Source organism: Tenrec ecaudatus, chromosome 6 (genome assembly GCF_050624435.1).
Source record: "Tenrec ecaudatus isolate mTenEca1 chromosome 6, mTenEca1.hap1, whole genome shotgun sequence".
NCBI lineage: Eukaryota > Metazoa > Chordata > Mammalia > Afrosoricida > Tenrecidae > Tenrec > Tenrec ecaudatus.
Window position 1 is genome coordinate 101,720,269 of NC_134535.1, and position 24,577 is coordinate 101,744,845.

At 41.0% G+C, this 24,577-nt stretch overlaps 1 protein-coding gene across 1 annotated transcript in view; it reads right to left on the reverse strand.

Annotated features, from left to right (window-relative positions):
* Positions 1-24,577, reverse strand: part of LOC142451567 (fatty acyl-CoA reductase 2-like) — a 50,608-nt gene that overhangs the window by 2,928 nt on the left and 23,103 nt on the right. Inside the window, exons 8-9 of the mRNA XM_075553316.1 lie at positions 16,775-16,946; positions 6,327-6,456 (exon numbers count right to left, since the gene is read on the reverse strand). Coding sequence (XP_075409431.1) covers positions 6,327-6,456; positions 16,775-16,946 — 302 coding nt within the window. The remainder of the gene's footprint in view (positions 1-6,326; positions 6,457-16,774; positions 16,947-24,577) is intronic.

Here is a 24,577-nt window from a genome sequence, read left to right on the forward strand (position 1 = left end):
GTGACTGTCAGACGGACTCTGAGACTTACTCTTAATAGTAGAATGCCTACAGTAACTGGAAAGAAAGAGGAAGTGAAAGAGTTAAACAGAGACTTCCATAGGGCAGCTTGAGAAGGCACAGTAGAGGATTGTAATGAAATGTGCAGAGATCTGGAGTTACAAAGCCAAAGGAGAACAGCTTGAAACAACTCAAGCTGGACGAACTGAAGGAAACATTCTTCAAGTGTCGAGTTCTAATTTGAAGGATTGTGTGGGGAAAATATTTAATGAAGCAAAAAGCACCAAAAAAAGCTGGAAGGAACACATAAAGTCACGCAACCGAAACAATTGGTTAGCATCCGACTATTCCAGGGTTTGTCTAAGATGACGGATTGATCGTGTGGAAGGGAGAAGTCCAAGCTGCACCGAAGCACTAGCACAAATCAAGGCTCCAACCATTGATGGAATATTAATCTAAATATTTCAAGAAGCTTAGTCAGTACACTCATTTGAGTGTAAGAGAGAGAAAAAGGAACTAGCTCCCCAACAGCCAAAGAAAATGATCCATCAGAGTACAAAAATTTTTGAACAATATCACTAACATCCCATGCAGGTAAAATTTTGCTGAAGATCATTCAAAAGTGGTTGCAACAGTGCGTTGACAGGGAGGATCTAGCAATTTAAGCTGGATTTAGGAGAAGACATTGGACATCGGTGCTGATGTCAGATACAGCTTAGCTGAGCACAGCGATTACAAAGATGTTTACTTGTTTTACCTATTACAAGGCCTTCAGCTGTGTGGATCATAACAAATTATAGATCTCATTGCCTAGAAGGGGCACTCCAGAACACTGAATTGTGCTCACACAGAACCTGTACATAGAACAAGAGGCAGTCTTTTCAACAGAACAAGGAAAGCAGGCACGGGTTAAATGCAGGAAAGCTGTACACTATAGGCTGGCTATGAGTCAGACCTGATATGTTTGTTTTATAAGTTATTGCTTGGAGTTACAGATCATGCCTAAGAAATGAACTTGTACTAGATGGTAAATAAATAAATAATCCCGTAATTAATCGTTCTTAGCGAGTGATATTTCCAGGGTTATTTTGTTTTATTTTTAAATAGCTTAACCCAATGGACACCCTTCCCTCTCTCTAGTAAGATAGCACATTCAAATCACTCCCCCACCCCCATTAAAACCTGTTGTAAGTAGAGCGTTCCTCTCACGTACGATGAATGGGAAGTGACTAATCAGACCACGCTTATGAGGCTTCTGATAACGTTTCTGCAAAAGAAGTTTCGTCAGAAGTGGAAAAAGTCTTAATTCAAATAAAGGATGCTTTGGTGTTTCCAGAACAATGTTTAGCACAATGTAGGCAATCAAAGAATATGTGCCAACATAAATTATATCATTTCAGTCAAATGAATGTTAATATTTTTAAAGCCTAACTTTTATTTTTGTTATACAGCAATTTCTTCTGTTAATTTCTCTCTCAAGTTCACTGCCATTTCGTCAATTCTGACCCATAGCCTGTATGACAGAACTACACCTGTGAGCTCAGAGACTACCTTTTTACAGGAGTAGAAAGTAACCCACGTCACCAACAGGGTTCCTTTAACTCTTTATAAGGTTGATCATCAAACTTTTTATTTCCTCTTTAAAGGCAGCTTGAGTTCCTGATGTTTCAAATAAAAGGCATACTTATTTTTGAAGAATAAGCCAATCACCACTAAATTAAGGCTAATTTATTTTTAAATATGCATGCTACTTTAAACAAATTGCTTCTGTCGATTTCTTAACCTGCATCCTTCTTCTAGGATCTATGATTAGCTGTTTCTCCTTACCTAGGAAATACTAAGGTTCCATAGAATTGAGTTTGGCATTTTAATGACAGTAGTTTGTTTAGGGCTATTTAATTCTGCCTCCTTTGTATTTTATGCCACTAAACATTGTTGGACACAGTCTAGTTCACCTGGGTTAGGCTAGAATAGGCTGTGGAAAACCAAAGTTTGAGGTGGGCCTAAGTTTCGGTTTCTCAGAAAGGGCCTAAGGTTCAGTTTCAGGTTCCTGGAACAGACGTAAACCACTGCCTGATGGAGCCTGACCCAAGCTGACCAATGGGACACAGTGTCCAACAGGCGACCACCCACAATCGGCTGACCAGTTGGGTGGACACACGCGACCCTACTGGTCAGTCACTGCTGGACAAGACTGGCACCAGAAATATTCTCCAATCAATTTAAAGACTAATAACCCTGGACTGCCCCTTGACCCCTAACCCTATAAAAGCCTGGAGAACAAAGTATTCAGGGCTGATCCTCTTTGGACTCTGGGTCCCCAGTGCACTGGGCTATGGGGGGAGGAAGTCCTAGCTAGAAAAATAAACTACTTTTGCCATTTTTGCATCTCAACTGGTCATAATTCTTCCATGCGCCCAATGTGAGCTCGCATTCCATTCCCCAATCTAACACAAGTTATATATTAAAAACAGTAAAACTTATTTTGAAAGGGATATTGATGGCAAAGTAGCTAAATCATCACCATTTCTAGTCAACATACTGAAGATTTAATAAACATTTGCTTAATGAGTCCATCTTAATTGCTTTTGGTATTATCCTATTGAAATACATGAAGGAACATGAAAGAAATTATTCTTCAGAAGTTGTTACTTTAAGAAAACTTTCTGGAAGATATAGCATGACCAGTTCTATCTCTAAAGAAAATGATCCAAAATTGGTGGATTCAATGCTGCAAGAATTCTGAAAAACCACTGGAAGATTACAGCAACTAAGCAAATGCTGAATATAAAATAAAAAGTATTTTAAAATATTATTTGATTGTCAGGAAGCCTTCATGTCCTACTGCATGCCTCCCGCCCAGGCCCTCGAGTGACTTGACAGCAGAGGTAGCAGCAGATTGTGGGCTGTGCTGTCGGAGGACAGACACCATCTGTGCACAACAGTAGGTGGAACGGAAACGCTCAAAATGGTATGGCGGTATTATCTGTCTGGGAGTGACTAAAGATTGTGACAACCTGCAACCCCCACCTTGAACTAAAAAAACGTGATAAAAATTATACACCGTAATGAACACTTAGGAGCTGAAGAAGTTGGAATGAGAGTTTCCGTGCGTTTCTTTTCACACAAGAGAGCACTCACTGCAAAAATAGTTGTGGAGGTTACTGAGCAGATCTACCAACTACAGCCCTTAATAATTTAGAAAAACAAGGTTCCAAACCCTGGGTAAGAGGAAGAGTGTGAGTTTCAGAGCCAATACACTTATCTTTAAATGTCACACTTTCAACAAAAAATAACAAGGCATACAAGTAAACAGAAAGTATCGTCCAAAAGGAGTATTTAAACGGCGCTAGTCATCTTCATACTGCATCCTGGAATGGCTAGAAAGCTTCAAAACAAGAGAGTGGAACATTTAAGAGAATATGGATATCAATAAAAGGAGTCAAGCTTAATCACTGGCAGTAAAAATAACTGAAAAGTAAAATTCACATGAGGGCTGCAGTAGCAGATTTGAGCTGGTTGAGCAAAAAAATTAGAGAACTAGATGACAAAAAGTTGAAATGATCAGATCTGAGGAGAAAAAAGAAAATATGAAGAAAAGTGAATAAAGTCTAAAAGAATTGTGGAACATCATCAAGCAAAGCAACATATATGTTAGGGTGTTCTAAATGGAGAAGAGAAAGGGTCAGAAAAAATATTTGAAGAAATAATGGCAGAAAAAAAATTCAGGTTCATGGTTAAGACATTAAGCTGCACATCTAAGAACTTCCACAAGCTTCGAGTTGAGGACGGGGGCCGAAACTAAAGGAAAACCATCTCAAGACACTTCAAGACAAAGAGCAGATCCTGGAAGCAGCCAGGGAGAAGCAAATCACCCCACACAAGGAGTCTTCAGTACGATGAAGTGCTCCTTTCCACCCAGATAGCTTAGAAAACAAAGAAAGCGGGACAATATATTTGATCTGGAAATTCTATATTTGTCTTTAAGAATGAGAATGAAATGACAATAGTCCCAGATATGCAAACACTGGTGGAATTTGTAACAGCAAAAAACTATTAATGGAAGTCTTTCCGACTGAAATGAAAAGACCGTAGACAGTATGGGACTTAAACGCATACTTAGGGGAAGAAAAATGTTAAAGATCATTTCATGGACAGATAGAAGGTGTTCTTTCATGGAATTTTTGCATTGTTTATTTGCTATGCTGGGAACTTATTTTGTAAGGTGTGACTTGTGATAACAATAGCTAAGATTTCAGGCCGCATCTAAAACTACTTTGTGATTTCAAGCGCTCTAAGCTAAAAAATAAATGGTACCTGCGGTAAGCAATCAGCAGGAAGACCTGGCTTGAGGAATGAAAGACGACATTGTAAATCATGATAGGAAGGAAGATGGAAAATACCAGAGAGAGCAAGAGTGAAACAATAGTGATCCTTGAATGAATGTAGTTAGGGAAGATGCAGAACAGGATTGATTAAAGATAGTAGATGAGTTGATGCACAATAAGATCACTCATTGTCATTGAAGGTATCTGCTTGGAAGGACCGGGGAAGGAAAGCTACTCAGGGCCGACAAGACGACAACCACTGGCGGGCGAACAAGGCAAAGAAAATGAAACACATGTAAAAAAAGAACAAAATCTTCACAACTGGACCAATAGATAACATCATGATCATCAGTGAAAGATCCAAGTTGTCAAGGATTTCATCTTGCTTGGGGCTACAATCAATACTCATGGAAGCAGCAGCCAAGGAATCCAACAACATGTTGCACTGGACACCTCTGATGCACAAGACCTCTTTAAAGTGTTGAAAAGTAGGGAGGATATTTTGAAGACTGAAGTGTGCCTAACCCAACCCATAGTATTTTCAATTGCCTCATATGCATGTGAAAGATGGACATTGACTAAGGAAGATAGAGGAAGAATTAATACCTTTGAATTTGGGTTTTGGTGAAGGATATTGAAAATATCATACACAGCCAAGAGAACAACCAAATGCTACTGAGAGGCTAAGATGGTGAGACTTCCTCTCATATCCTTTGGGCATGCTGTCAGGAGAGACCAGGCTCTGGAGAAGGACATCGTCCTTGGTACAGTAAGGAGCAGTTAAAAGAAATGAGGAGCTGATGCCAGGGGCTTCGGTGGAGAGCAATGGTTTGGAGAATGTACAAATGTGCTTTGCACAATTGATGTCTGTATGGATTGTGATAAGAGTTGTATGAGCCCCTAATAAAATGATTTAAAAAACAAAACAAAAACAGAAGAAGGCCCACACCAAGATGGATTCACACAGAGAATGCAACAGTGGTCTCAAACGTAAGAACAATTGTGAGGACGGTGCAGGGCTGGCCGATACTCAGTTCTGTTGCAAACAGGATTGCTCTGAGTCGGAACCAACTCCAGGACCCAGCAACCACAGAGCACTGATGTGGCTGCTGGTGACAAGTACTTCTAGGGCAGCGGGTGTCCACCTTCCTCATGTACAGTTCCCCATGGGGGTGGTGACCCCCAACCATTACATTGTTTTCCTTGCTACTTCATCACTGTCATTTTTCTACTGTTAGGAATCGTCATGTAAATAGCTGATTTTCAGGATGTGTTTTCATTGTTACAAATTGTGCATAATTAAAGCATAATGATGAATCACACACACACGCAAAGAAAAGGGAAGACATGGCTGTGGGGCAACAGTAAACACCTAACCAAAGTCCAGTGATCTAGGTCTCCAATCTGCTTTAAACGTGTCTTTCTGCACTTGTGTTGAAAACATGGACATATTTTCATAGCAAAAAAACAACTATGACTTTTTTCTGCGTATAAAGCCTCAAAAAAGAAAACAGGTTGACTGGTCGGGTTGACTGGTGCAACCTCCAACACAAACGACTCCTTGTAGGTCTGGACGTTCTACTATCACCCTTGTGTTAGAATACTCATCCTGGAAGATCAAAAGACACATTTCCTTAAAGACAACGTTTTGCGGGTTAGGGAAAAAGAGGCCCGGGACCATGAAGAAGTGGGATAAGTGATCATACAGGGAGGGGGTGGGGGCAAGGGGTGAGCTGAGACAAAGCGTGTACGGACTGCTGAATGCCAAGCCGAGGGTCTGCTCAGTGAAGCTTCACCCAAGTTAAAACACAAGCAAAATAAAATACGTTTTCTAAAAAAGACACACGGGAAAATGACATTCAAAGATAATGGCATTTCTCCAACTTTCGGAAGTCCTGCCACATATAAAACTTCTTTCGTTCAACAGAGTCCGAGATTAAATCATTTTAAATTCCCAGTGAGTCATGTTTTCCTGTGGTTTCAGTCAGTGGTGTACTTACTTTCTTATCTTCTGCACTGAGCTCAAGCATCAGCATGTCTGTATTGCATGTGCTCCATTCCCAGGTGCGGCAGACGAAATACTCCAACAAGGAAGCATTTTTCAAAATCCGATTCATGAGCGTTGTCATCCTGAGGCAAAGATCATATGTGAGCACATCTCAACAAACACAGCTATCACTCAGCTTCTGCTGCATTAACTTGAACTCTCCTGAATAAAGAAGGAAGGACTCAATGCCATCCTTTCTCTTCCCCTTCCCCAACCTATCTTTTCTCTCTAAGAATAACAAAATGATTTTTGGAAGCTATCTACTCTTGATAACATAGGGCACATTCTTTAAATTCAGAGGTAGGAAATTAGAAGTATTGCACCTTCTCCCCTCCCCCCAACCTCCATTTTATGTTACTGGATTAAAAAAAGAAAGAAAAGACGCTCCCAGATCTCACTCCACAACTTCTTTTTGTGAGGTATATAACTTCTGCAACGAAGTGTGCACTGTATTAAGCATATAACTGAAGCTACTCATCAACTGTAATGTAGATTTAAGGGGAAAGAACCTATTTGTTTAAACATCGTCTATGTAAGGCATGGTACTGACACTTTAAGGTACATTATCTCTGCTAATATTTATCACAATTCTTCTAGATTGGTAGTTATCTCCATTTTTATGAGTCAAGGGGGCTTATGATAGAAGAGCTAATAAGTGGCAGAATGAGTAGTGCAACCAAGTTTTGACTAGCTTCCGAACTCTCCTTCTGCCATCTTACCATCCTATGACCACTAAACTCAATCACCCCACTCAATGCTGTGATCAAGAGTTGGATCAGTGCTGCTTTGTGAGCCTCCAAAGTGACAGTAATTTATTTTAAACATTTTCAAGAATGGCATCTTACTTAATTTGTGAAGTAGTCAAAACTTATGTTATTTGTCTCCAGTTTATTGAAAAATTAATATACTTGAGGCCACACAGCCAATGCTCAAAATCAAATTTTCTAATGAGACATCATGATGGGCCTATGTTGTTAGGGGCCATGGAGTCAATACCAAATTGTAGCAAATGCGCAGGACAAGGATGCTCTGCACGTCGTTTTCCAGGCTATACCCTTGATGGGAGCAGAGCATCAGGGCTTCATTTCTCCCACAGTATTGCAGGATGGGTTCAAACCACTAAACTTTTGACGAACAATTGATTTCTAGACTTTTGTACTACCAGGCCCCCTAGCCATATTTTCTCTCTTTGCTACTTAGGCACCACATGCAGTAGTAATTATGTAGTCACATCAAGTAAGGATTGGGCTGCTAGTCTGTGGCTTTGGTCTTGTTCTCATGAAGTGCCCATGAATAGTTATGATTCATAGCAGCTCTGTGTGCACCAGAACCAAGTATTGCCTGGTGTTATGCCCTCCCACAAGAGCACCTCGGTCTGAGCACACTGCTGCAGCCACCTCACTGAGGGCCTCCCTCTTTGGGGCTTACTCTCCACCAAGGGTGCTCCCCTTCAGTGAAGGCTGCTAACCTGTTCCAAGTAGGAGAGGGCTTTAAAAACTCATTACAAATTGGAATGAAAAATCACGGAATTTTCCCCGAAATTTTGAAAGCCACTTCATCCATGAAACCTTGTGGCAGTTTTTCTTCCAGCACATTTTTGTCCTTCCGGCCATGGCACATTTAATGCTATGATGCTATGGCTGTGATGCATACCAGCCCTCTGCACAACACAATGAAACATGTCTTGATCCTCCCTGAGCCTCATAATGTGCTATGTTTGAGCTCACTCTCACAGCCACGATGCCAGTCCATCTCTGAGGGTCTTTCTCTTTTTCACCACCTTTCCATTTCACCAAGCATGACGTCCCTTGCCAGGCAACATGTCCAAAGTATGTGAGATGAAGTCTCATCATCCTCGCTTCGTTGGCGCATTCTGCCTGCACTTCTGAGACAGATTTGCTGTTCTTTTGGCAGACCACGGACTTTCAATGGTTTCCACTCGCACCATACTTCAAATGCGTCAAATCTTCTTTGGTCTTCTTCGACCTCAAAGTAACCTCCTTATTTTTCAACACCGTAAAGAGGTCTTGTGATTTACCCAATGCAATGCATCATTTGATCTCTTGCCTGCTACTTCCATGATTATTAATTGTGGAATCAAGCAAGATGAAATCCTTCACAATTTCTGTTGTTCCCCCATTTATCATGATATTACCTATTGCTCCAGTTGTGGGGATTTTTTTTTTTACATTGAGTTGTAATCCACACTGGTGGCTGCAATCCTTGCATCAGCAAGTACTTCAAGATCTCATCCCTTTCAGCATGCAAGGTTGTGTCATCGTCCTATCACAGGTTGGTAATAAGCCTCCCTTTGATCCTGCTGCCATGATCTTTTTCTTATTGTCTGGATTTTCTGGGTTTTTTGGCTCAGCACACAGATTGAACAATCAGATGGATAGGATGCAGCCCTGACACACACCATTCTTGCTTGTGGACACTCTCGCGTTCCTGTTCTGTTTGAATGACTGCTGGTTGGTCCAGGGACACGCTGTGCAGTAACGTGTTCTGGAATTCGCACTCTTCTCAAGGCTGTCCGTAGTTTGGTTATGATCCATACAATTGAATGCCTTTGTATAGTCAATAAAACACAAGTAAACACATTAAACGTATTCTCTGCTTTCAGCCAAGACCTATTTGACATTGACAATCATATACCTTATTCCATACCTTCTTCACATACATACAGTGTGAAAGAAAATACCATGACTATCATCAGTACACTTTAATTTGTAAGGAGAGAAATTTTAAAATATCATTTTACTGGGGCTCATACAACTCTTATCACTATCCATAACTCCAACCATTGTGTCAAGCACGTTTGTACATTTGTTTCCCTCATCATTGTCAAAACATTTGCTTTCTATTGAGCCTTTGGTATTGGCTCCTCATTTTTTCCCTCCCTCATTATTTTGTCATATCTTACACCGTCCGCCGTCGCCCTTCACCCACTTCTCCACTGTACGTCCTCCACTGTACATTCCTCCTTTCTCCCTCACCTTCCCTCCACCCTCCTGGTGCAACCACTTTCACCACTGGTCCTGAAGGGTTCATCTGTCCTGGATTCCCTGTGTTTCCAGTTCCCATCTTTACCAGTGTACATCCTCTGGTCAGCCGGACTTGTAAGGTGGAATTTGGATGATGCTTCATCATTGCTACACTGCACCCTGACTGATTCGTCTCTTCCCCATGGCCCTTCTGAAAGGGAATATCCAATTTCCCACAGATGGGCCCTGGGTCCACATTACACGACCCCTCATTCACAATGCTATGATTTTTTTCTTTGATACAGGATCCCTGATTCCTTCGATGCCTTGTGATCTTACAGGCTGGTGTGCTTCATCCATGTGGGCTCTATTGTTTCTCAGTTAGATGGTCGCTTGTTTATCTTCATGCCTGTAGGACTCCAGAGTCTATATCTTTGGATAGCCGGGCACCATCAGTTTTCTTCACCACATTTGCTTATGTACCGCTTTGTCTTCAGCAATCGTCGGGACAGGCTGGTGTGCTTCTTCCATGTGGGTTTTGTTGTTTCTCAACTAGATGGCTGCTTGTTTATCTTCAGGTCTTTCAGACCCCAGATGCTTTATAGCACCACAGGAACAACACTAGAGACACACGGTGGGAATTGTGCCCGCCTTGAGCCCACTACGCCGAAGTCAGCCACCGGGGGTGTGCAACAGAGCAGCGGCAGGAGCAGAGCAGTGAAATCTGCAGAGATAGATGTGAGGCCAGGTCATGGCACCCCATCAGACCTGACTGGAAAGGACTCATGAAGTACAACAAATAGACCCTGAACTATTTGTACTTTTTTGTGTGTGTTGTTGTTGCTATTGTTTTATTGTCTACGGTTGCTTTGTGATACTCAGTTTTGTGATGCTGCATATTGTTGTTATTGAATGTCTGCCTGGAAGGGATAGGCAGGATAAACAAGCCAGAAGAGAGACCAACGAGATGATAGTTCTGGGGGGACATGGGACCTGGGGAGACAGGGGAAAGGAAGTGGGTGTTAACAAACCTAGGGACAAGGGAACAACAAGTGATCCAAAATCAGTGGCAAGGAGGGTGTAGGAGGTCTGCCAGGGCTGGACCAAGGACAATGTAACCGAGAGGAATTCCTGAAACCCATATGAAGGCTGAACATGATAGTGGGACAAGAGGAAAGTACAAAGAAATACAGGTAGAAGCTAGTAGGCAAAGAACATTTATAGAGATCTAAATACAGGCATATACAGATGTAAATATATTTATATATGACAAGGGGGAAATATATCTATCTATAGGTTTAGTATTAAGGAAACAGATGGAGAGTGAGTCCCTACTCACGTACTCCTTCAACATAAGAACACTTTGTTCTAACAATTTGGCAATCTGAGATGCTCACCTTCCTGGCATGATTGCTGAAGACAATGAGTGCACAAGCAAATGTGGTGAAGAAAGCTGAAGGTGGCCAGGTATAAAGTGAAATTTTTATGTTGAACCCTAGAAAGAAGTCTTTTGCATTAGATTTGTACAATGCTTGATCTCTTGACTGCTCTTCCCAGGGGTGTGATTATGGATCCAAGTAAAATGAATTTGTTGACAAGGTCAATATTTTCTCTTTTTCAGGGAGAATTATTTATTGGTCCCATTGTGAGGATTCTTGTTTTCTTTATGTTGAGATGTCATTCATACTGAAGGGTGAAATCTTTCATCTTCATCAGTATGGGCTTCAAGTCCTCGTTGTTTTCAGCAAATAAGGAGGTGTCATCTACATACCACAGGCTGGTAATAAATCTTTCTCCAATTTTTATACCAGATTCTTCTTCAGACAGACTAACTTCTTGTATTATTTGCTTAGCACACAGAAGGGATGAATGTGGTGAAAGGATACAACCCTGACAAAAATCTTTCCTGATTTTGAGCCACACAGTATCTCTTTGTTCTGTCCAAACACCTGTCTCTTGGCTTATGTACAGGCTCCACTTGAGTATAAGTAAGTGTTCTGGAATTCCCATTCCTCCCAATATTCCCCATAATTTCCTATGAGCTACACAGTGGGATGCCTTTTCATTGTAAATGAAATACATGTAAACATCGTTCTAGTAGCCTCTGCTTTTCGCTAGGATTGATGTTGACACCAGCAAGGAGACCCTCATGCCATGTCTTCTCTGAATTCCACTACCATTTCTAGCAGATTCTCGGGGTTGTACTGCTGTAACCATTTTCATATGATCTTCAGCAAAGTTTAAAAATGATCTTCAGCATATGTTGAAGCCCATTAAGACTCAGCCTTGAAATGGCTGAGAAGGCTCATGACCTATGTGCTTGCTGATTTCTTCTCTGACTTTACGCTTTGACCAGACTGTCAAAGACAAGAAAGGAAGCAAGGTCTGGGAAAAATAGGTTGTTTAATTTTCTCAAGAATGTCTAGCTTGGCAGAAGATAGAGTTGCTATGTGTATCAAATGTGCTTGCTTAACAATGAGATCATTAACCCCGGGTTGTTTCTGCATGGATATAAGGAGTGTGTAGAATAAACTCGGATGCTTCAGGCCATCAGACTGTTGCCCTCCCAAGACTTTCTGTCTCTCTTTTATTCCTCAATCCTCACTCCCCCTTTCAGGACTGTTCGACTCGTCGGCTGGCTCCGACAAGCATAATGTTTCTTGCAAGTGTTATTCGATAATTTCCACATTCTGTTAGATCACATTTCTTTGGAATGGCACGGATATGGAGCTCTTCCAGTCAGTTGGCCAGATAGCTGCGTGTTAAATAAACCAGGGAGCCATTCATCTTCAATTTGTCATTGCTGGCATAGTAGACCATACATTTGTCTGATTCAAATTGGCCAACAACAATTCATTTTAACTTACTAATGCCTAGGATATCAATAGTTATGTGTTGAATTTCATTTTTGAGGACTTCCAATTTTCCTAGGTTCATTTGCATATGTCCTCATTATTAATTGATATCTGCATCTGTTTTTAGTTCTCATTTTCAATTGTGCTTTACCAGCTAATGGCGCTCCCAACAGCTTTGGTCCATCCATATCACAGCTGACCCAACCTTGAGGAAGCAGTGCTTTTCCAGTCTTAGTCTGATGTCTTCCCACATGACAGGTTCATCCTCCAGCATTATGTCAGATTCGTACAGTTCTCACTGGTCAGTGTTTGTCAGGGGTGAATCATCAGGTCCTCCTTTCTAGTCTTTCTGAGTCTGGAAGCTTCCATGAGAGCTTTGTACCATGGCCAACCCTACTTCTATTTCAAATACAAGTGCTATAGCTTCCAGCATCACCATAATGCACAAGCCACCACAGTGCAACACACTGACAAATGAGGGGAGAGATTTGCTCTTTGGTCTTTGTTTGGAGAAGCCTGACACTCATATACCTAGTAACCTATGAAGTACTTCTCTCATTATAACATGGATAATTTATTATTTAGATATAAATAATTTATATGTATAAACACATGTCTTCTCTGGCATTACAAGAAGCATCATAATAAAGCTAAAAAGTAAAAAATAGACTAGTAGAAAACTATGTGAACTATATGTTCACACACACACATATGCATTCCCATAAATAGGTAAGAACAATTCAATTAAAAAAATAGGCAGGAAACAGGAAACTCACAGAGGACAAAACTCAAATATCCTAGAAACAAATGGAAGTACAATCTCTCCAGCAATCAGGAGAATGGAAATCAAAATTGCCAAGATATATCACTCCAAATTACTTTGGTAATTCAAAAGGTTTTTGGTTTGTTTGTCTTTTTTCCCCAAGTATTACTGAGGGTTAAAGAAAACATCTTTGTACCCACATACAATGTTGACAGACTCATTCAGTTGAGCAACCCATCAGTACTCACTCCATCCACATACCCTCCAACAATGCATCCTGCAGCCTCCTATCTAGATACAGTGGCACATTATAAAAATATGCATGTTCACAGATGATTCATCACATTTTCTGTAATGAGGGTATGGAGAATACTAAAAAAACACAAAAATATTTATGAAACTTGGAACATTTTTGGTGAAAGGCTGAGGAATATCTATAATTTTACATACACACTTCAAAGCAAAACTATCCACACATATTTCGATATAAATGTATAGAAGATTTTGCACACCACACACACACACACGCACGCACACACACTCAGGGAGAGAAATGGTGAAGGAGAATTTTAGATTTTTCTGCAATAAAGATTACTGTAAAAATTCCTATCACAGGACAGAGGCTGTACACTGGTACATATGAGGGTTGGAGGTACAGGGAATCCAGGGTGGATGATACCTTCAGGACTAAGGGTGTGAGGGACGATGCTGGGAGAGTGGAGGGTGAGTGGGTTGGAAAGGGGGAACTGATTACAAGGATCCACATGTGACCTCTTCCCTGGGAGAGGGACAGCAGAGAAGGGGGGAAAGGAGACTCCAGATAGGGCAAGATATGACAAAATAACGATGTATAAATTACCAAGGGCATATGAGGGAGGGGGGAATGGGGAGGGAGGGGGGGAAAAAAAGAGGACCTGATGCAAGGGGCTTAAGTGGAGAGCAAATGCCTTGAGAATGATTGGGGCAGGGAATGTATGGATGTGCTTTATACAATTGATGTATGTATATGTATGGATTGTGGTAAGAGTTGTTTGAGTCCCTAATAAAATGTAAAAGAAGAAAAGAGAAAAAAAATGATTAGGGCAAAGACTGTACAGATGTGCTTTATACAATTGATGTATGTATATGTATGAACTGTGAAAAGAATTGTATCAGCCCCAATAAATTGTTAAAATAAAATAAAATAAAATAAAATAAAAAGATATACAAGGCAAAAAAAATTCCTATCACAAAATAAACCATCCATTTCACACACACATCATAATTTAATCACTCTAAAGCAAAATAAACCCACAATTTTTTTGGTACAACATCTTCCTAATTGTACTTTCTGCTTATGAAACTTAACTCGGATGTGTGTATAAGACTTCTAATACTTTGGATAAAATATCCATTGCCTAGTTTTAGTAATAAGATGGCAGAAATTGAACAGCCTAAGAAAGATATCCTCTATATAATAAAAGGGAAGTAGATCTATGTACATATATTTATATTTTAAGTATTAAGGTAGCAGACAGACATTGGGCCTTGTGATTGGTAGGTTTATTGTGCCAACCTGACCAATAAGAACACATGGGATTAATAAATTCACAGTTTGATTGGAGGATAAAGAGATAAGTAGCTCAGCAAGCCCCACCTCTCTCGCTTTCTTTCTGGTGATCGGACCAGTGTGCTGCTGCCTTAGCTAGTTCTCTGCTTCCACTTCTGAGCTACACTACCTGTGGGACACCCAAGTCATGGAATTGTGTCGCTAGAGCTTAAGGTTCCTTTGAGAACTGCTTTGCCACGGTGCTGGTGTATGCATCACTTGAGCTTGGGACTGTCAGACCTTGCCATCTGGTTGACTGTTGGTGACCTGCCCTGCTATGTGCTGCTAGTGACTGAACTGCCTGCATTGATTCAGCTGTCTGCTCCCTTGACCTTGGACCCAGCAGCCCTCATGAGTTGAAGGTCTTCCAGTATATTAACTGTTCCATATAAGTGAGTTGAACCAAGCCCTCTGTACTGCTGTGTGGACTAATTAGCTGTTATATTCCTTTGTGCTGTATATATCTATATCTATTTCTATCTCTATCTCTATATTTAGATCTATAAAACCATAAGTGTCCTGGTTTTGTTTTTATAGAGAACCCTGTCTAACACAAGCCTCTACTCAAGTACTTCCTCAACACAAGAACACTTTGTTCTAGTAACCCAGAATTCTGTGATGCTCACCTTCCTAACATGATTGCTGGAGACAAAATGGGTGCATAAGCAAATATAGTGAAGAAAGATTATGGTGTCTGGCTATCAAAAGATACAGTGTCTGGGGTCTTAAAGCCTTGAAGATGAACAAGTGGCCATCTCAATGGGAAGCACCAAAGCCCACATGGAGGAAGCACACCAGCCCGTAGTATCCATGCAAAGAAGGATAGGCATCAGAAGACACAAAACAAAGCATCATATTGGTGCAGACAAAGCCCATCTGTAAACAATCCAACAGCCCCTCACAGAAGGGACACAAGGAAGGGATGAGGCAGTCAGGGTGCAGTATAGCACCAATGAAACATACAATTTCCTCTAGTTCTTTAATGTCACCCCCACACTATCATGACCCAAATTCTACCTTACAAATCTGGCTGGTTCAGAGGATGTACACAGGTATGAATAAGAACTCTCAACCGAGGGAATTCAAAAATGGTTAACCCATCCGGTCCAATAATGAGTGTAGAAATACCAGGAGTGTAGGGGAAAGGTGAGTGTAGAAAGGGGGAACTGATGACCATGATTGACATATAACATCCCCACCCAACCACCCACCCAGGGGGATGTACAACAGAAAAACAGGTGAAGGGAGACAGCGGTCAGTGTAAGACATGAATAATAATAATTTATAAATTAAGAAGGGTTTATGAGGGAGGGAAGTTGGGGTAGAGAGGGAAACAACGAGGAGCAGATAACAAGGGCTCAAGTAAAAAGAAAATGTTTTGAAAATGATGATGGGAACATATGTACAAATGTGCTTTACATAATGGTTGTATGTACGGATTGTGATAAGAGCTCTACGACCCCTCAATGAAATGATTGGAAAAAAAAGAGAAAGAGATCCTCTGTCATAAAGGGGATAGAAATTAAGCCAGTACTACTTATATTTCTGTTTCTTGATCACAGGAATTAAATAATGGTTCCTTAGACATGCATAACCTCACTGAAATGGCGAGAGAGGGTGAGTCTGTCTCACACAGCTCAGAGGACAGAGCATCACCAGTACATTGTTCAATCTACTGTTTCCTCTCATTCCTTCTCTCGCCTCCAGGTGGCAGTGAAAGCGCTAAGAATATTCGCCTTGAAACTGCTTTCTTGTTCAGAATGCTTCCTCTCTCCTTCCCCTTTGGTCCATCACTACTTTAACTTCCTCCCTTAGTCTCTGTCTGCATTATGCGAAATTGCGGTAATAAGAGCATCCTTCTCCTGTGGTTGTAAGCGTGAAAATCCTATCATGCGCATCAAGGTACTTGGTGACAGCCATCATTGCCTTGGGGTGGAGGAGGAAGGCTAGAGGCTGGGTAAGAGCTCCACTAGCTGAGTTAATCAATCCAGTTTTTTTTTAATGTAAATTATTATGGAAGATTTTTTTTTCTAAGTAGTAATCCTTGTGGCTCTCCATTACTCTTGGTTATCTCAGTGCTTTCTTTATATGTCAGGTTTAATGATCCCCCTTTGGTCCACAGCTGAGGAGAGGGCTACATTAGACTTTGGGGTCTGCATCTATGTGCAGGGTATGAAAGACTCGGTCCGAGTCTTTGATCCAGCTTCTTACATGGGCTTTCTTCCTGTGAGGCGCAAGTAGACGTCGAAGATCATGGCAGGGCCTCGATGGGTGACTGCATCCCAGTACTTGCAGGTGAGACTGTTGGACATCATTTTAATACTTGGCGCTCTAAAAGGTCTTTCTAATGGCACTTTGTTAAAGGTTTCCACAATTCCGAACCCTAGGGGGAAAAAACGGAGATCTTTAAGTCTAGGAGCACAGACGTCTACCATGATCGAAGGCATTCTCAATAAAACAAAAATAATTATAAAGACGAAGGATTTGCGGTATAAAATCATATGAGACTTTCATTCAGGGTAAGCGGTCATTGTCACAATAGTGCATTTTTTATGAATGGGTCAGACACATGAATGACATCTGTGCCATCACGGACACTTATCTATGGCCATTCTTGCAACTCACACCAACAACTGGGTGGGTGGGACTATGGAAATGAGGCCCACCAAAGGGATTAGCTAGCTTATAATGCAAATGAGGTGTTTGGTCACTGTGTGAGCATGGCACCTTGCAAATAAGGAATATGAAATCCTATGAGGGAAATGGAACGTTTTGCCATCAAGGTAGGCTTGAAATGAGTCATCCCAGATACAGACATGTAGGAGCTCACTACTACCAGAAAACTAAATTAGGATTAAAAGGTGGCCTTTGGATTCTGGGTTCCTGTGCTTTGAGCCTCGTAGATCCAAGAAACAGAGAGAAGACAGAAACCCTGGCAATGACCCAGGATGGCAAGAAGCAACAGGTAGAGGAACAGCCACAGAAGAAACAGGAGACAAGTGTGAAACAACACAGTAGGCTTCCCAGCCCAAGAAGCAAGACAGTTACTGTGGGCTTGCTGAATCACAGAGTAAGCCTGAGCGACTTTCGGCAGGAGGCTTCGTGGCAGTGTGGGGTGGGTGCCTTTGGGCATTTTGTTGACTAGCTACACAGCTTTGTAACATTTGCCTGAATAGAGCAGAGGCCACCACCAGGACTCCTCTCTAGACTCATTTCTTTTCTGTTCCCCATGTAACCACCCTGGATTGCTATTTATTTTTTCCTACTGGGACCTAAGCACTGTGAGAGTAGTTTTGTCTCTTTCCTTCATGCCTATGTCAAGGGGTTCTAATGGCATCATGTGTAACATGATGGGCTAGGAAGGACAAGGTCTGAAGGAGAGAGTTGAGGCTGTCGGCTCCCATAAAGGTTCACTGTCTCAGTAACCCAAAAGGCTATTCTACTCTATCCTATGTGGCCACAATGAATCAGATTGAACTCTGTGGCAATAGTTTGGCTTTTGTTTTATATACAGTACTCTGGACAATGGTAGCACATGGTTAATGTCCACTAAGTATTTATTGAATAAAGCAGTGTCTCAGCACATGCAATTACCTCCCATTTCCTGAATCTATCCCGACTCTTCCTTTAGCAATTCCTAAATGTTTATTTAGATATCATATTTTCCAGGTCCTGGAAAGAACCAGTACTCGTACGAAGTACTAGCGTAGAACATATATACAGGTATTTTCTGTTCTTAAGGAATCAGAAATGTGGTCGGGGATGAAGCCAAATAAAAATGACAAAATAGTGCCTGGGTATTTTGGGAGAGGTCAGCACAGTGTGATCTGCAGGAAGATGTAAAGAGCACTTACCTCTGATGAGCCTGCCAAGGTGGAGGGTGTTTGGTGGGTGGGTTAGGAAAGACTTCTTGAGAAAGCTGCCTTAGTGAATGCTAACATGTTCTAAAACGTTTATTTTCTAGTTTCTGTACTACGCATTTTATCCCATTCAGTCCTCCAAAAGCTCTCTGAAGTAGAATGATCTTTATTCCTATATGGCAGGTTAGGAAACCAATGTAAGGGAAGAGATTAAGTGATTTCCAAAGTCATAAACGAACTATGTAGTAGATCCTGGTAAATGGTGGGACCTATTTGCTATGCAACCTTCATGTAGGAACATTTGTGCTCAAGAAAAGTGTCTCCTCAATAAATACAGGAGTAAACAAATGAATAAACAGGTGAGCTTTGATTTGGACCCAGAGTTTTCTGACTCCAAAGTACAACTTCTTCATCATTAAATTACAACTATAGCTCAGAGATATTGTGGTATCCTTTCTAGCCTATGGCAATACAGGGTATCAAAATCGGGAGAGTCGTGGGACTTTTTATTTTCCAGAGCATATAAAAGCTAAATTTATACTCTAGTCTATTTAGCATTATGAAAAAGTCTGAAATATTGTGAGAATGATCAGATTGGCATGCAGAAATCTGTAGCAAATCTATGCTATTGGAAAAAAATTGTGCCAATAGATTATTTACCCCAAGGTTGTTACAAACCTGCCATTGCAATAAGCACAGCGTTTGTGAAGCACAATGATGAGGAGCCCAATAAACCAAGGCACGCCTTTACTGTCCTTTTTTTGGCTCAGACCTGATAGGCAAGTAAGGTCTCATGTACTAGTATCACCTAATACATGTTTTGTTTGATCATACATTAGACCAGAAGCCCATGTACCTGTCAGTTTGTTGTATTGTGGTGGTTTGCTTATTGCCATGACATGATATGTGACAAGCATGTTAAATGTAAGCAAGGCACTAATCTTGAAAGGGTTTCATGGGAGCTTAAAGTCTAAGAAGAGTCTAAGTGAAGAAGGAAGAGGTGGTCTACTCCTAAACTTTAGCAACTAAAAATGTGATGAGCAACAGGAGAACGTTATCTGATACCATGCTAAAAGGTTAGCCCCTCAGATAGGAAGGCTCTCAACATAGAGCCGAAGAAGATCCGCCTTAGTAGGGTACTAGCCTTTATGATGTCGAAGGAGCAAATCTTTGAGGACCTTTACTTGCTGATGGGGTGTGACTCAAATTGAGGGGGAAACACAACTCTAAACATCCATTAATAATGGAAACATACACTGTACAAGTATGAATCTAGGAAATCAAAGGTGTCAAAACTAAAAGGAAACTCATGAAGATTAATCTCCTTGGCATTAGAGTGCTGATATGAATTCTATTGGTGATTTTGTACTTAGCAATCCTATGGTTTAATATGCCAGGAAATGACAAATTATGAGGAATGGCATCGTGTTTATCATAACAAAGAAAATTTCAATCTATCTCAAAGTACAGTGCTATTTTTGATAGCATGATATATCTATATATCTATATACCTATATATCTATCTAAGACCAATTAATAAAAGTAGTATTCCAATTGACATTTCAAACATTAAAACCAATGATAAGGGAATCGAAGAATTCTAACAACTTCTTTAGTCTGAAATGACCAAGCATGCAATAAAGAACCACTGATAATTACTGGTGATTATAATGTCAAAGTTGAAATCAAACAGAAGGTTTAGTAGTTGCAAAATATGATCTTGATGATAAAAATGAGGCCAGGGATCTCAGGATAGAATTTTTCAAGACCAGTGACTTCTTCATTGCAGACACTATTTTCAATGACAGACACAGATGGTGCTCTTTGAATTCACCAGATGGAATGAACAACAATCATACAGACTACATCTCTGGAAAGAGATGATGGAGAAGAGATCAGTATCATCAACCCAAAGAAGGATATGGGTCAACTCTGTCATAGACCATCAGGTTCAGATTAAAGATGAACAAAATTAAAACAAGTCCTTGAGAGCCAAAATATTAAGTATAGCTCCCTTGAATGCCAGGACATTTTAAGAAGAGATTTAAAACATTGAAGATTAATGACTGAAGATCAAATACAGTTGGGGGTGATATCAAGGAATGCCATTAAAAAGTCAGGGAATAAAGAAAGATCAAAGTAGATTGCCAAAGATACTCTCCAACTTGCTCCTGAACATAGAGTAACTAAAGCAATGGAAGAAGTGACAAAGTCGAAGAATCAAACAGAAAATTTCAAAAGGGAATTTCAGATGATAAGAGCATTATGAGAAAATGTGTAAAGACATGGCGTTCAGAAGCATGCTCAGTATATCTTAAACTGAAAGAAATGAAGAAAAATACAATCTTCACGTGACAATATTGAGAGATTCTATAATAGGTAAATATTGAATGATATTGGAATTATCAAAGGACGATGGAGGGAATATACAGTCATTCTACCAAAAAGAATTAATCTACATTCCACCATTTCAAGAGGTAGCATATGCTCATGAAGCTCCAATATTGAAGGCATAAGTCCAAGTGTACTGAAGGTATTAGCTATGAACAAGCTTCCAGAGATTGACAGAATGCCAACGGAGGTGTTTCAGCAAACGGATGCAGCACCGGAAGCACTCCGTAGTGGATGCCGGGAAAGGAGGAAGACAGCACCGGCCAGTGAACTGGAAGAGATCCATGTTTGAGCACATCCCAAAGAAAGGTGACCGAACAGAACACGGATATTGTAGATAGAGTATTACTAATGTCACATGCAAATAAAATTTTGGTGAAGATAATTTTAGAATGGTTAAGGCAGGATATCAACAGGGCTGCAAGAGATTCATCAGCTTCAGAAGAGCATGAGGAAGGAATAATACTACTGCTCACTCCGATGAGTCTTGGTTTAAAGCAGAGAACACCAGAAAGATGTTTACTTGTGTTTTATTTACTATGCAAAGGCATTCGACTGTGGAGTGCACAATGTGCTATGGGGAAACTTACGGAGAATGGAAATTCCAGAACATTACATTGTGTTTGTGTGGAATCTTTACGTAGACCTAGAGGCAAACACGTGACCAGAACAAAGTGCTATGGCAAGTTTTAAAATCAGGAAAGATTTGTGTCTGCATTGTAATGATTCACCATACTTGTTCCATATATATGCGGAACCAATAATTCACGAAGGTGGGGTATATGAAGAGAATGCAGCATGAAGATTGGAAGAAGGCTCCTTAACAACCTGTGATACCAAGCCCCAAGGATGATGTTCCTGCTCGGAGCAGACAATACACGGGGAGGACCATAGGGCAGGCCCCACCATGGGACACGGCATCCCTCACTGAACCATGATATTGCAGGGACAGCACTGGAGACACAGTGCGGGAACAGTGCACGGTCTGGTCCCATCACGCTGGGGCGAGGCACCTAGGGGCTGCAGTAGAGCAGCAGGGGTAGCAGAGTGAGGAAACCCCTGTGGAATCCCAAAAATAGGCTTGGGAGACAGAGTGTGGCACCCCATCAGACTCAACTGGAAAACACTCGTAAAGGACAACAAACAGACCTTGAACAATCTAAAGGCTTTTCCATCATTGTCAGTGGCTTTCTTTTTGTTACTGTTATTTTGTTCTTGCTTTTTGCTGTTGTGGTTATTGTTTTGTTGGTTTTGACTCCCTTAGTTGTTTTATTTGGCTTTGCCTGGTTTTTGCACTTATTAATATATCTGCATGTCTATCTAAATAAAATAGGCGGCATAAATAATTCGGAGATGAAAAGAATGGGACCAATGTTTCCGGGGGGAGTACGGAAGAAGGGGAGGTGGGAGAAAGGAAGGGGTGAGGTACCAATCCATGGGCAAAATCGATGGAAGGAAGGTCGTAGGATGCCTAGTGGGGCTCAATCAAGAGCAATGTAGCATCAAGGAATCACTAAACCTGAATGAAGGCCAAGCTTGGTGGTGGGACAAGAGGGAAGTAAAAAGGAAATAAAGAACCAGGAGGCAAAGGACACTTATAGAGGCCTAGATACAGACATATACATATGTAAATATATATAATGAGAAGGGACTGGAACTATGTACTCATAACTATATGCTAAGAATGAAGGTTGCAGATGGACATTGGACCTCAACTCAAGTACTACTTTAACACAAGAACACTTTGTTTTAACAATCTGGCATTCTGTGATCCTCACCTTCCCGACATGATCACTGAAGACAAAATGGGTGCATAAGCAAATGTGGTGAAGAAAGCTGATGGTTCCCAGATAAAAAAGATATAGTGTCTGGGGTGTTAAAGGCTTGAAGATCAACAAGCGACCATCTAGCTCAGAAGCAACAAAGCCCACATTGAAGAAGCACACCAGCCTGTGTGATCATGACATGTCAATGGGATCAGGTCAGGCATCAAAGACCCAGAATAAAACCATACCCAAGGTGAATGGGGCCGGGGGGCGGGACATGGAGTGGAGATGTAATGCCCATCTGTAGACAATTGGACATCCCCTCACAGAGGGGTCACAGGGAAGAGATGCGCCAGACGGGGTGCAGTATAGCACCAATGAATCACACAATTTCCCCCTAGCACTTTGGTGCATCTTTCACCCAACTATCATGTCCTCAATTCGACCTCACATATTGGCTTAGACCATAGCATACACACTGCTACAGCTAAGAGGCCTCAACACAGGGAAACAGGGATAGATAAACCCTTTAGGGCCAACAATGAGAGTAGAGATACCAGGAAGATTAAGGGAGGGTGGGGGAAGAGAGGGATAAACAAACACAAGGTTCAATCTAGAACCCCCTCCCAAAGGGATTAATAACAGAAAAGTGGGTGAGGGGTGACAGAGTACGATGTGAGATATGGAAAAAAAATCATCTATAACTTATCAAGCATTCGAGAGGGAGGGCAAGTGGGGAAGGGTGGCCGAAGAAACAGGGAACTGATATCAGGGGCTAAAGTGGGAAGAGACTGCTTTGAAAATGATGATGGCGGCATATGCGCAAATGTGCCTGACAAATTGGAGGACTGTATGGATTGTGATAAGAGATGTAAGAGCCTCCAATAAAAGTACTTAAAAAAAGAAAAAGGATGAATAAAATATTCTAAAACTGATTATGGTGATGATTGCATGACTCTTCTTGATGTAATCAAACTATAGAACTATATGATCTGTGAATTATATGTATGCAATTAAATAAAACTGTTGAAAATTAATACAAAACTAAAAAAACCAACAACCTGTGATGTTTGAAATACCTGCGACGGAGCTGCCAGCATTGTAGCAACACCGGGACCACTGCACTACGACAGCCTGACAGATGAGTGGTGCTTCCTAGACACTAACCAGTAGCAAATACATACCATACTTTTCACAAGAGACCTGTTAAGAAACTATAAATCACCTGCGAATTATTTATAAATTCCTATCTCATTAAAGATGTGTAACATCTGCATGCAGACCCCAAACTTTTCTTGAAGAACATCCATGATGACTTTGCTACATGAAGAGATGTCAGGTGTTCATGCACTCAACTCAAAGGATGTTGTTACCTGAGGGCATGAATGCTCAACCTATTGCAACAATGGTACAGTGGCCTTAATAGGAAATTTTGATCACTACTTAGATCTCTGGCAGGCACACAAATGAGCTTCAACTTTCATGTAAAATCAAGCTAATTACTAGTAGCTTCCAGAAATCTTGCGCTAAAGATTCTAGTGCAGAGACTTGGTTCAGTGCCTTGTGTGCTGTGCGTTTGAGGGGAATAGAGGCAGCACGAGTTCCTGAAAGTTCTTATGTTGAAGCCAATCATGGGAAGAGCAACAGTGAGTAACTGCCCAGAAGTAGTACTCCTAGTTCAGTACCATGGCTTGCCAGGGGGATGTGTAGAGATAGTGTTACCTGCCACAAGGAAAAGAAGGGTGTGTTGAGCACAGACTCCTTCATGATAATGGAGCTGCTTATTCCACCCCCTGTTCCTAGTATCAGTTTAAACTGTATTCACATTTTATTCCTATAATAGACCCATCCAGTAGATACCCTGTGTTGTACAGTACATAGAAAGACTGAGAAGAGACATTATAGACAATAGAGCTGTAACCTTAACTTTTGTAACCTGTTAGCTTCTCCACCTAAATTCCATAGTCATGAGCATTGGCTGTGAACTTCATGTAGCC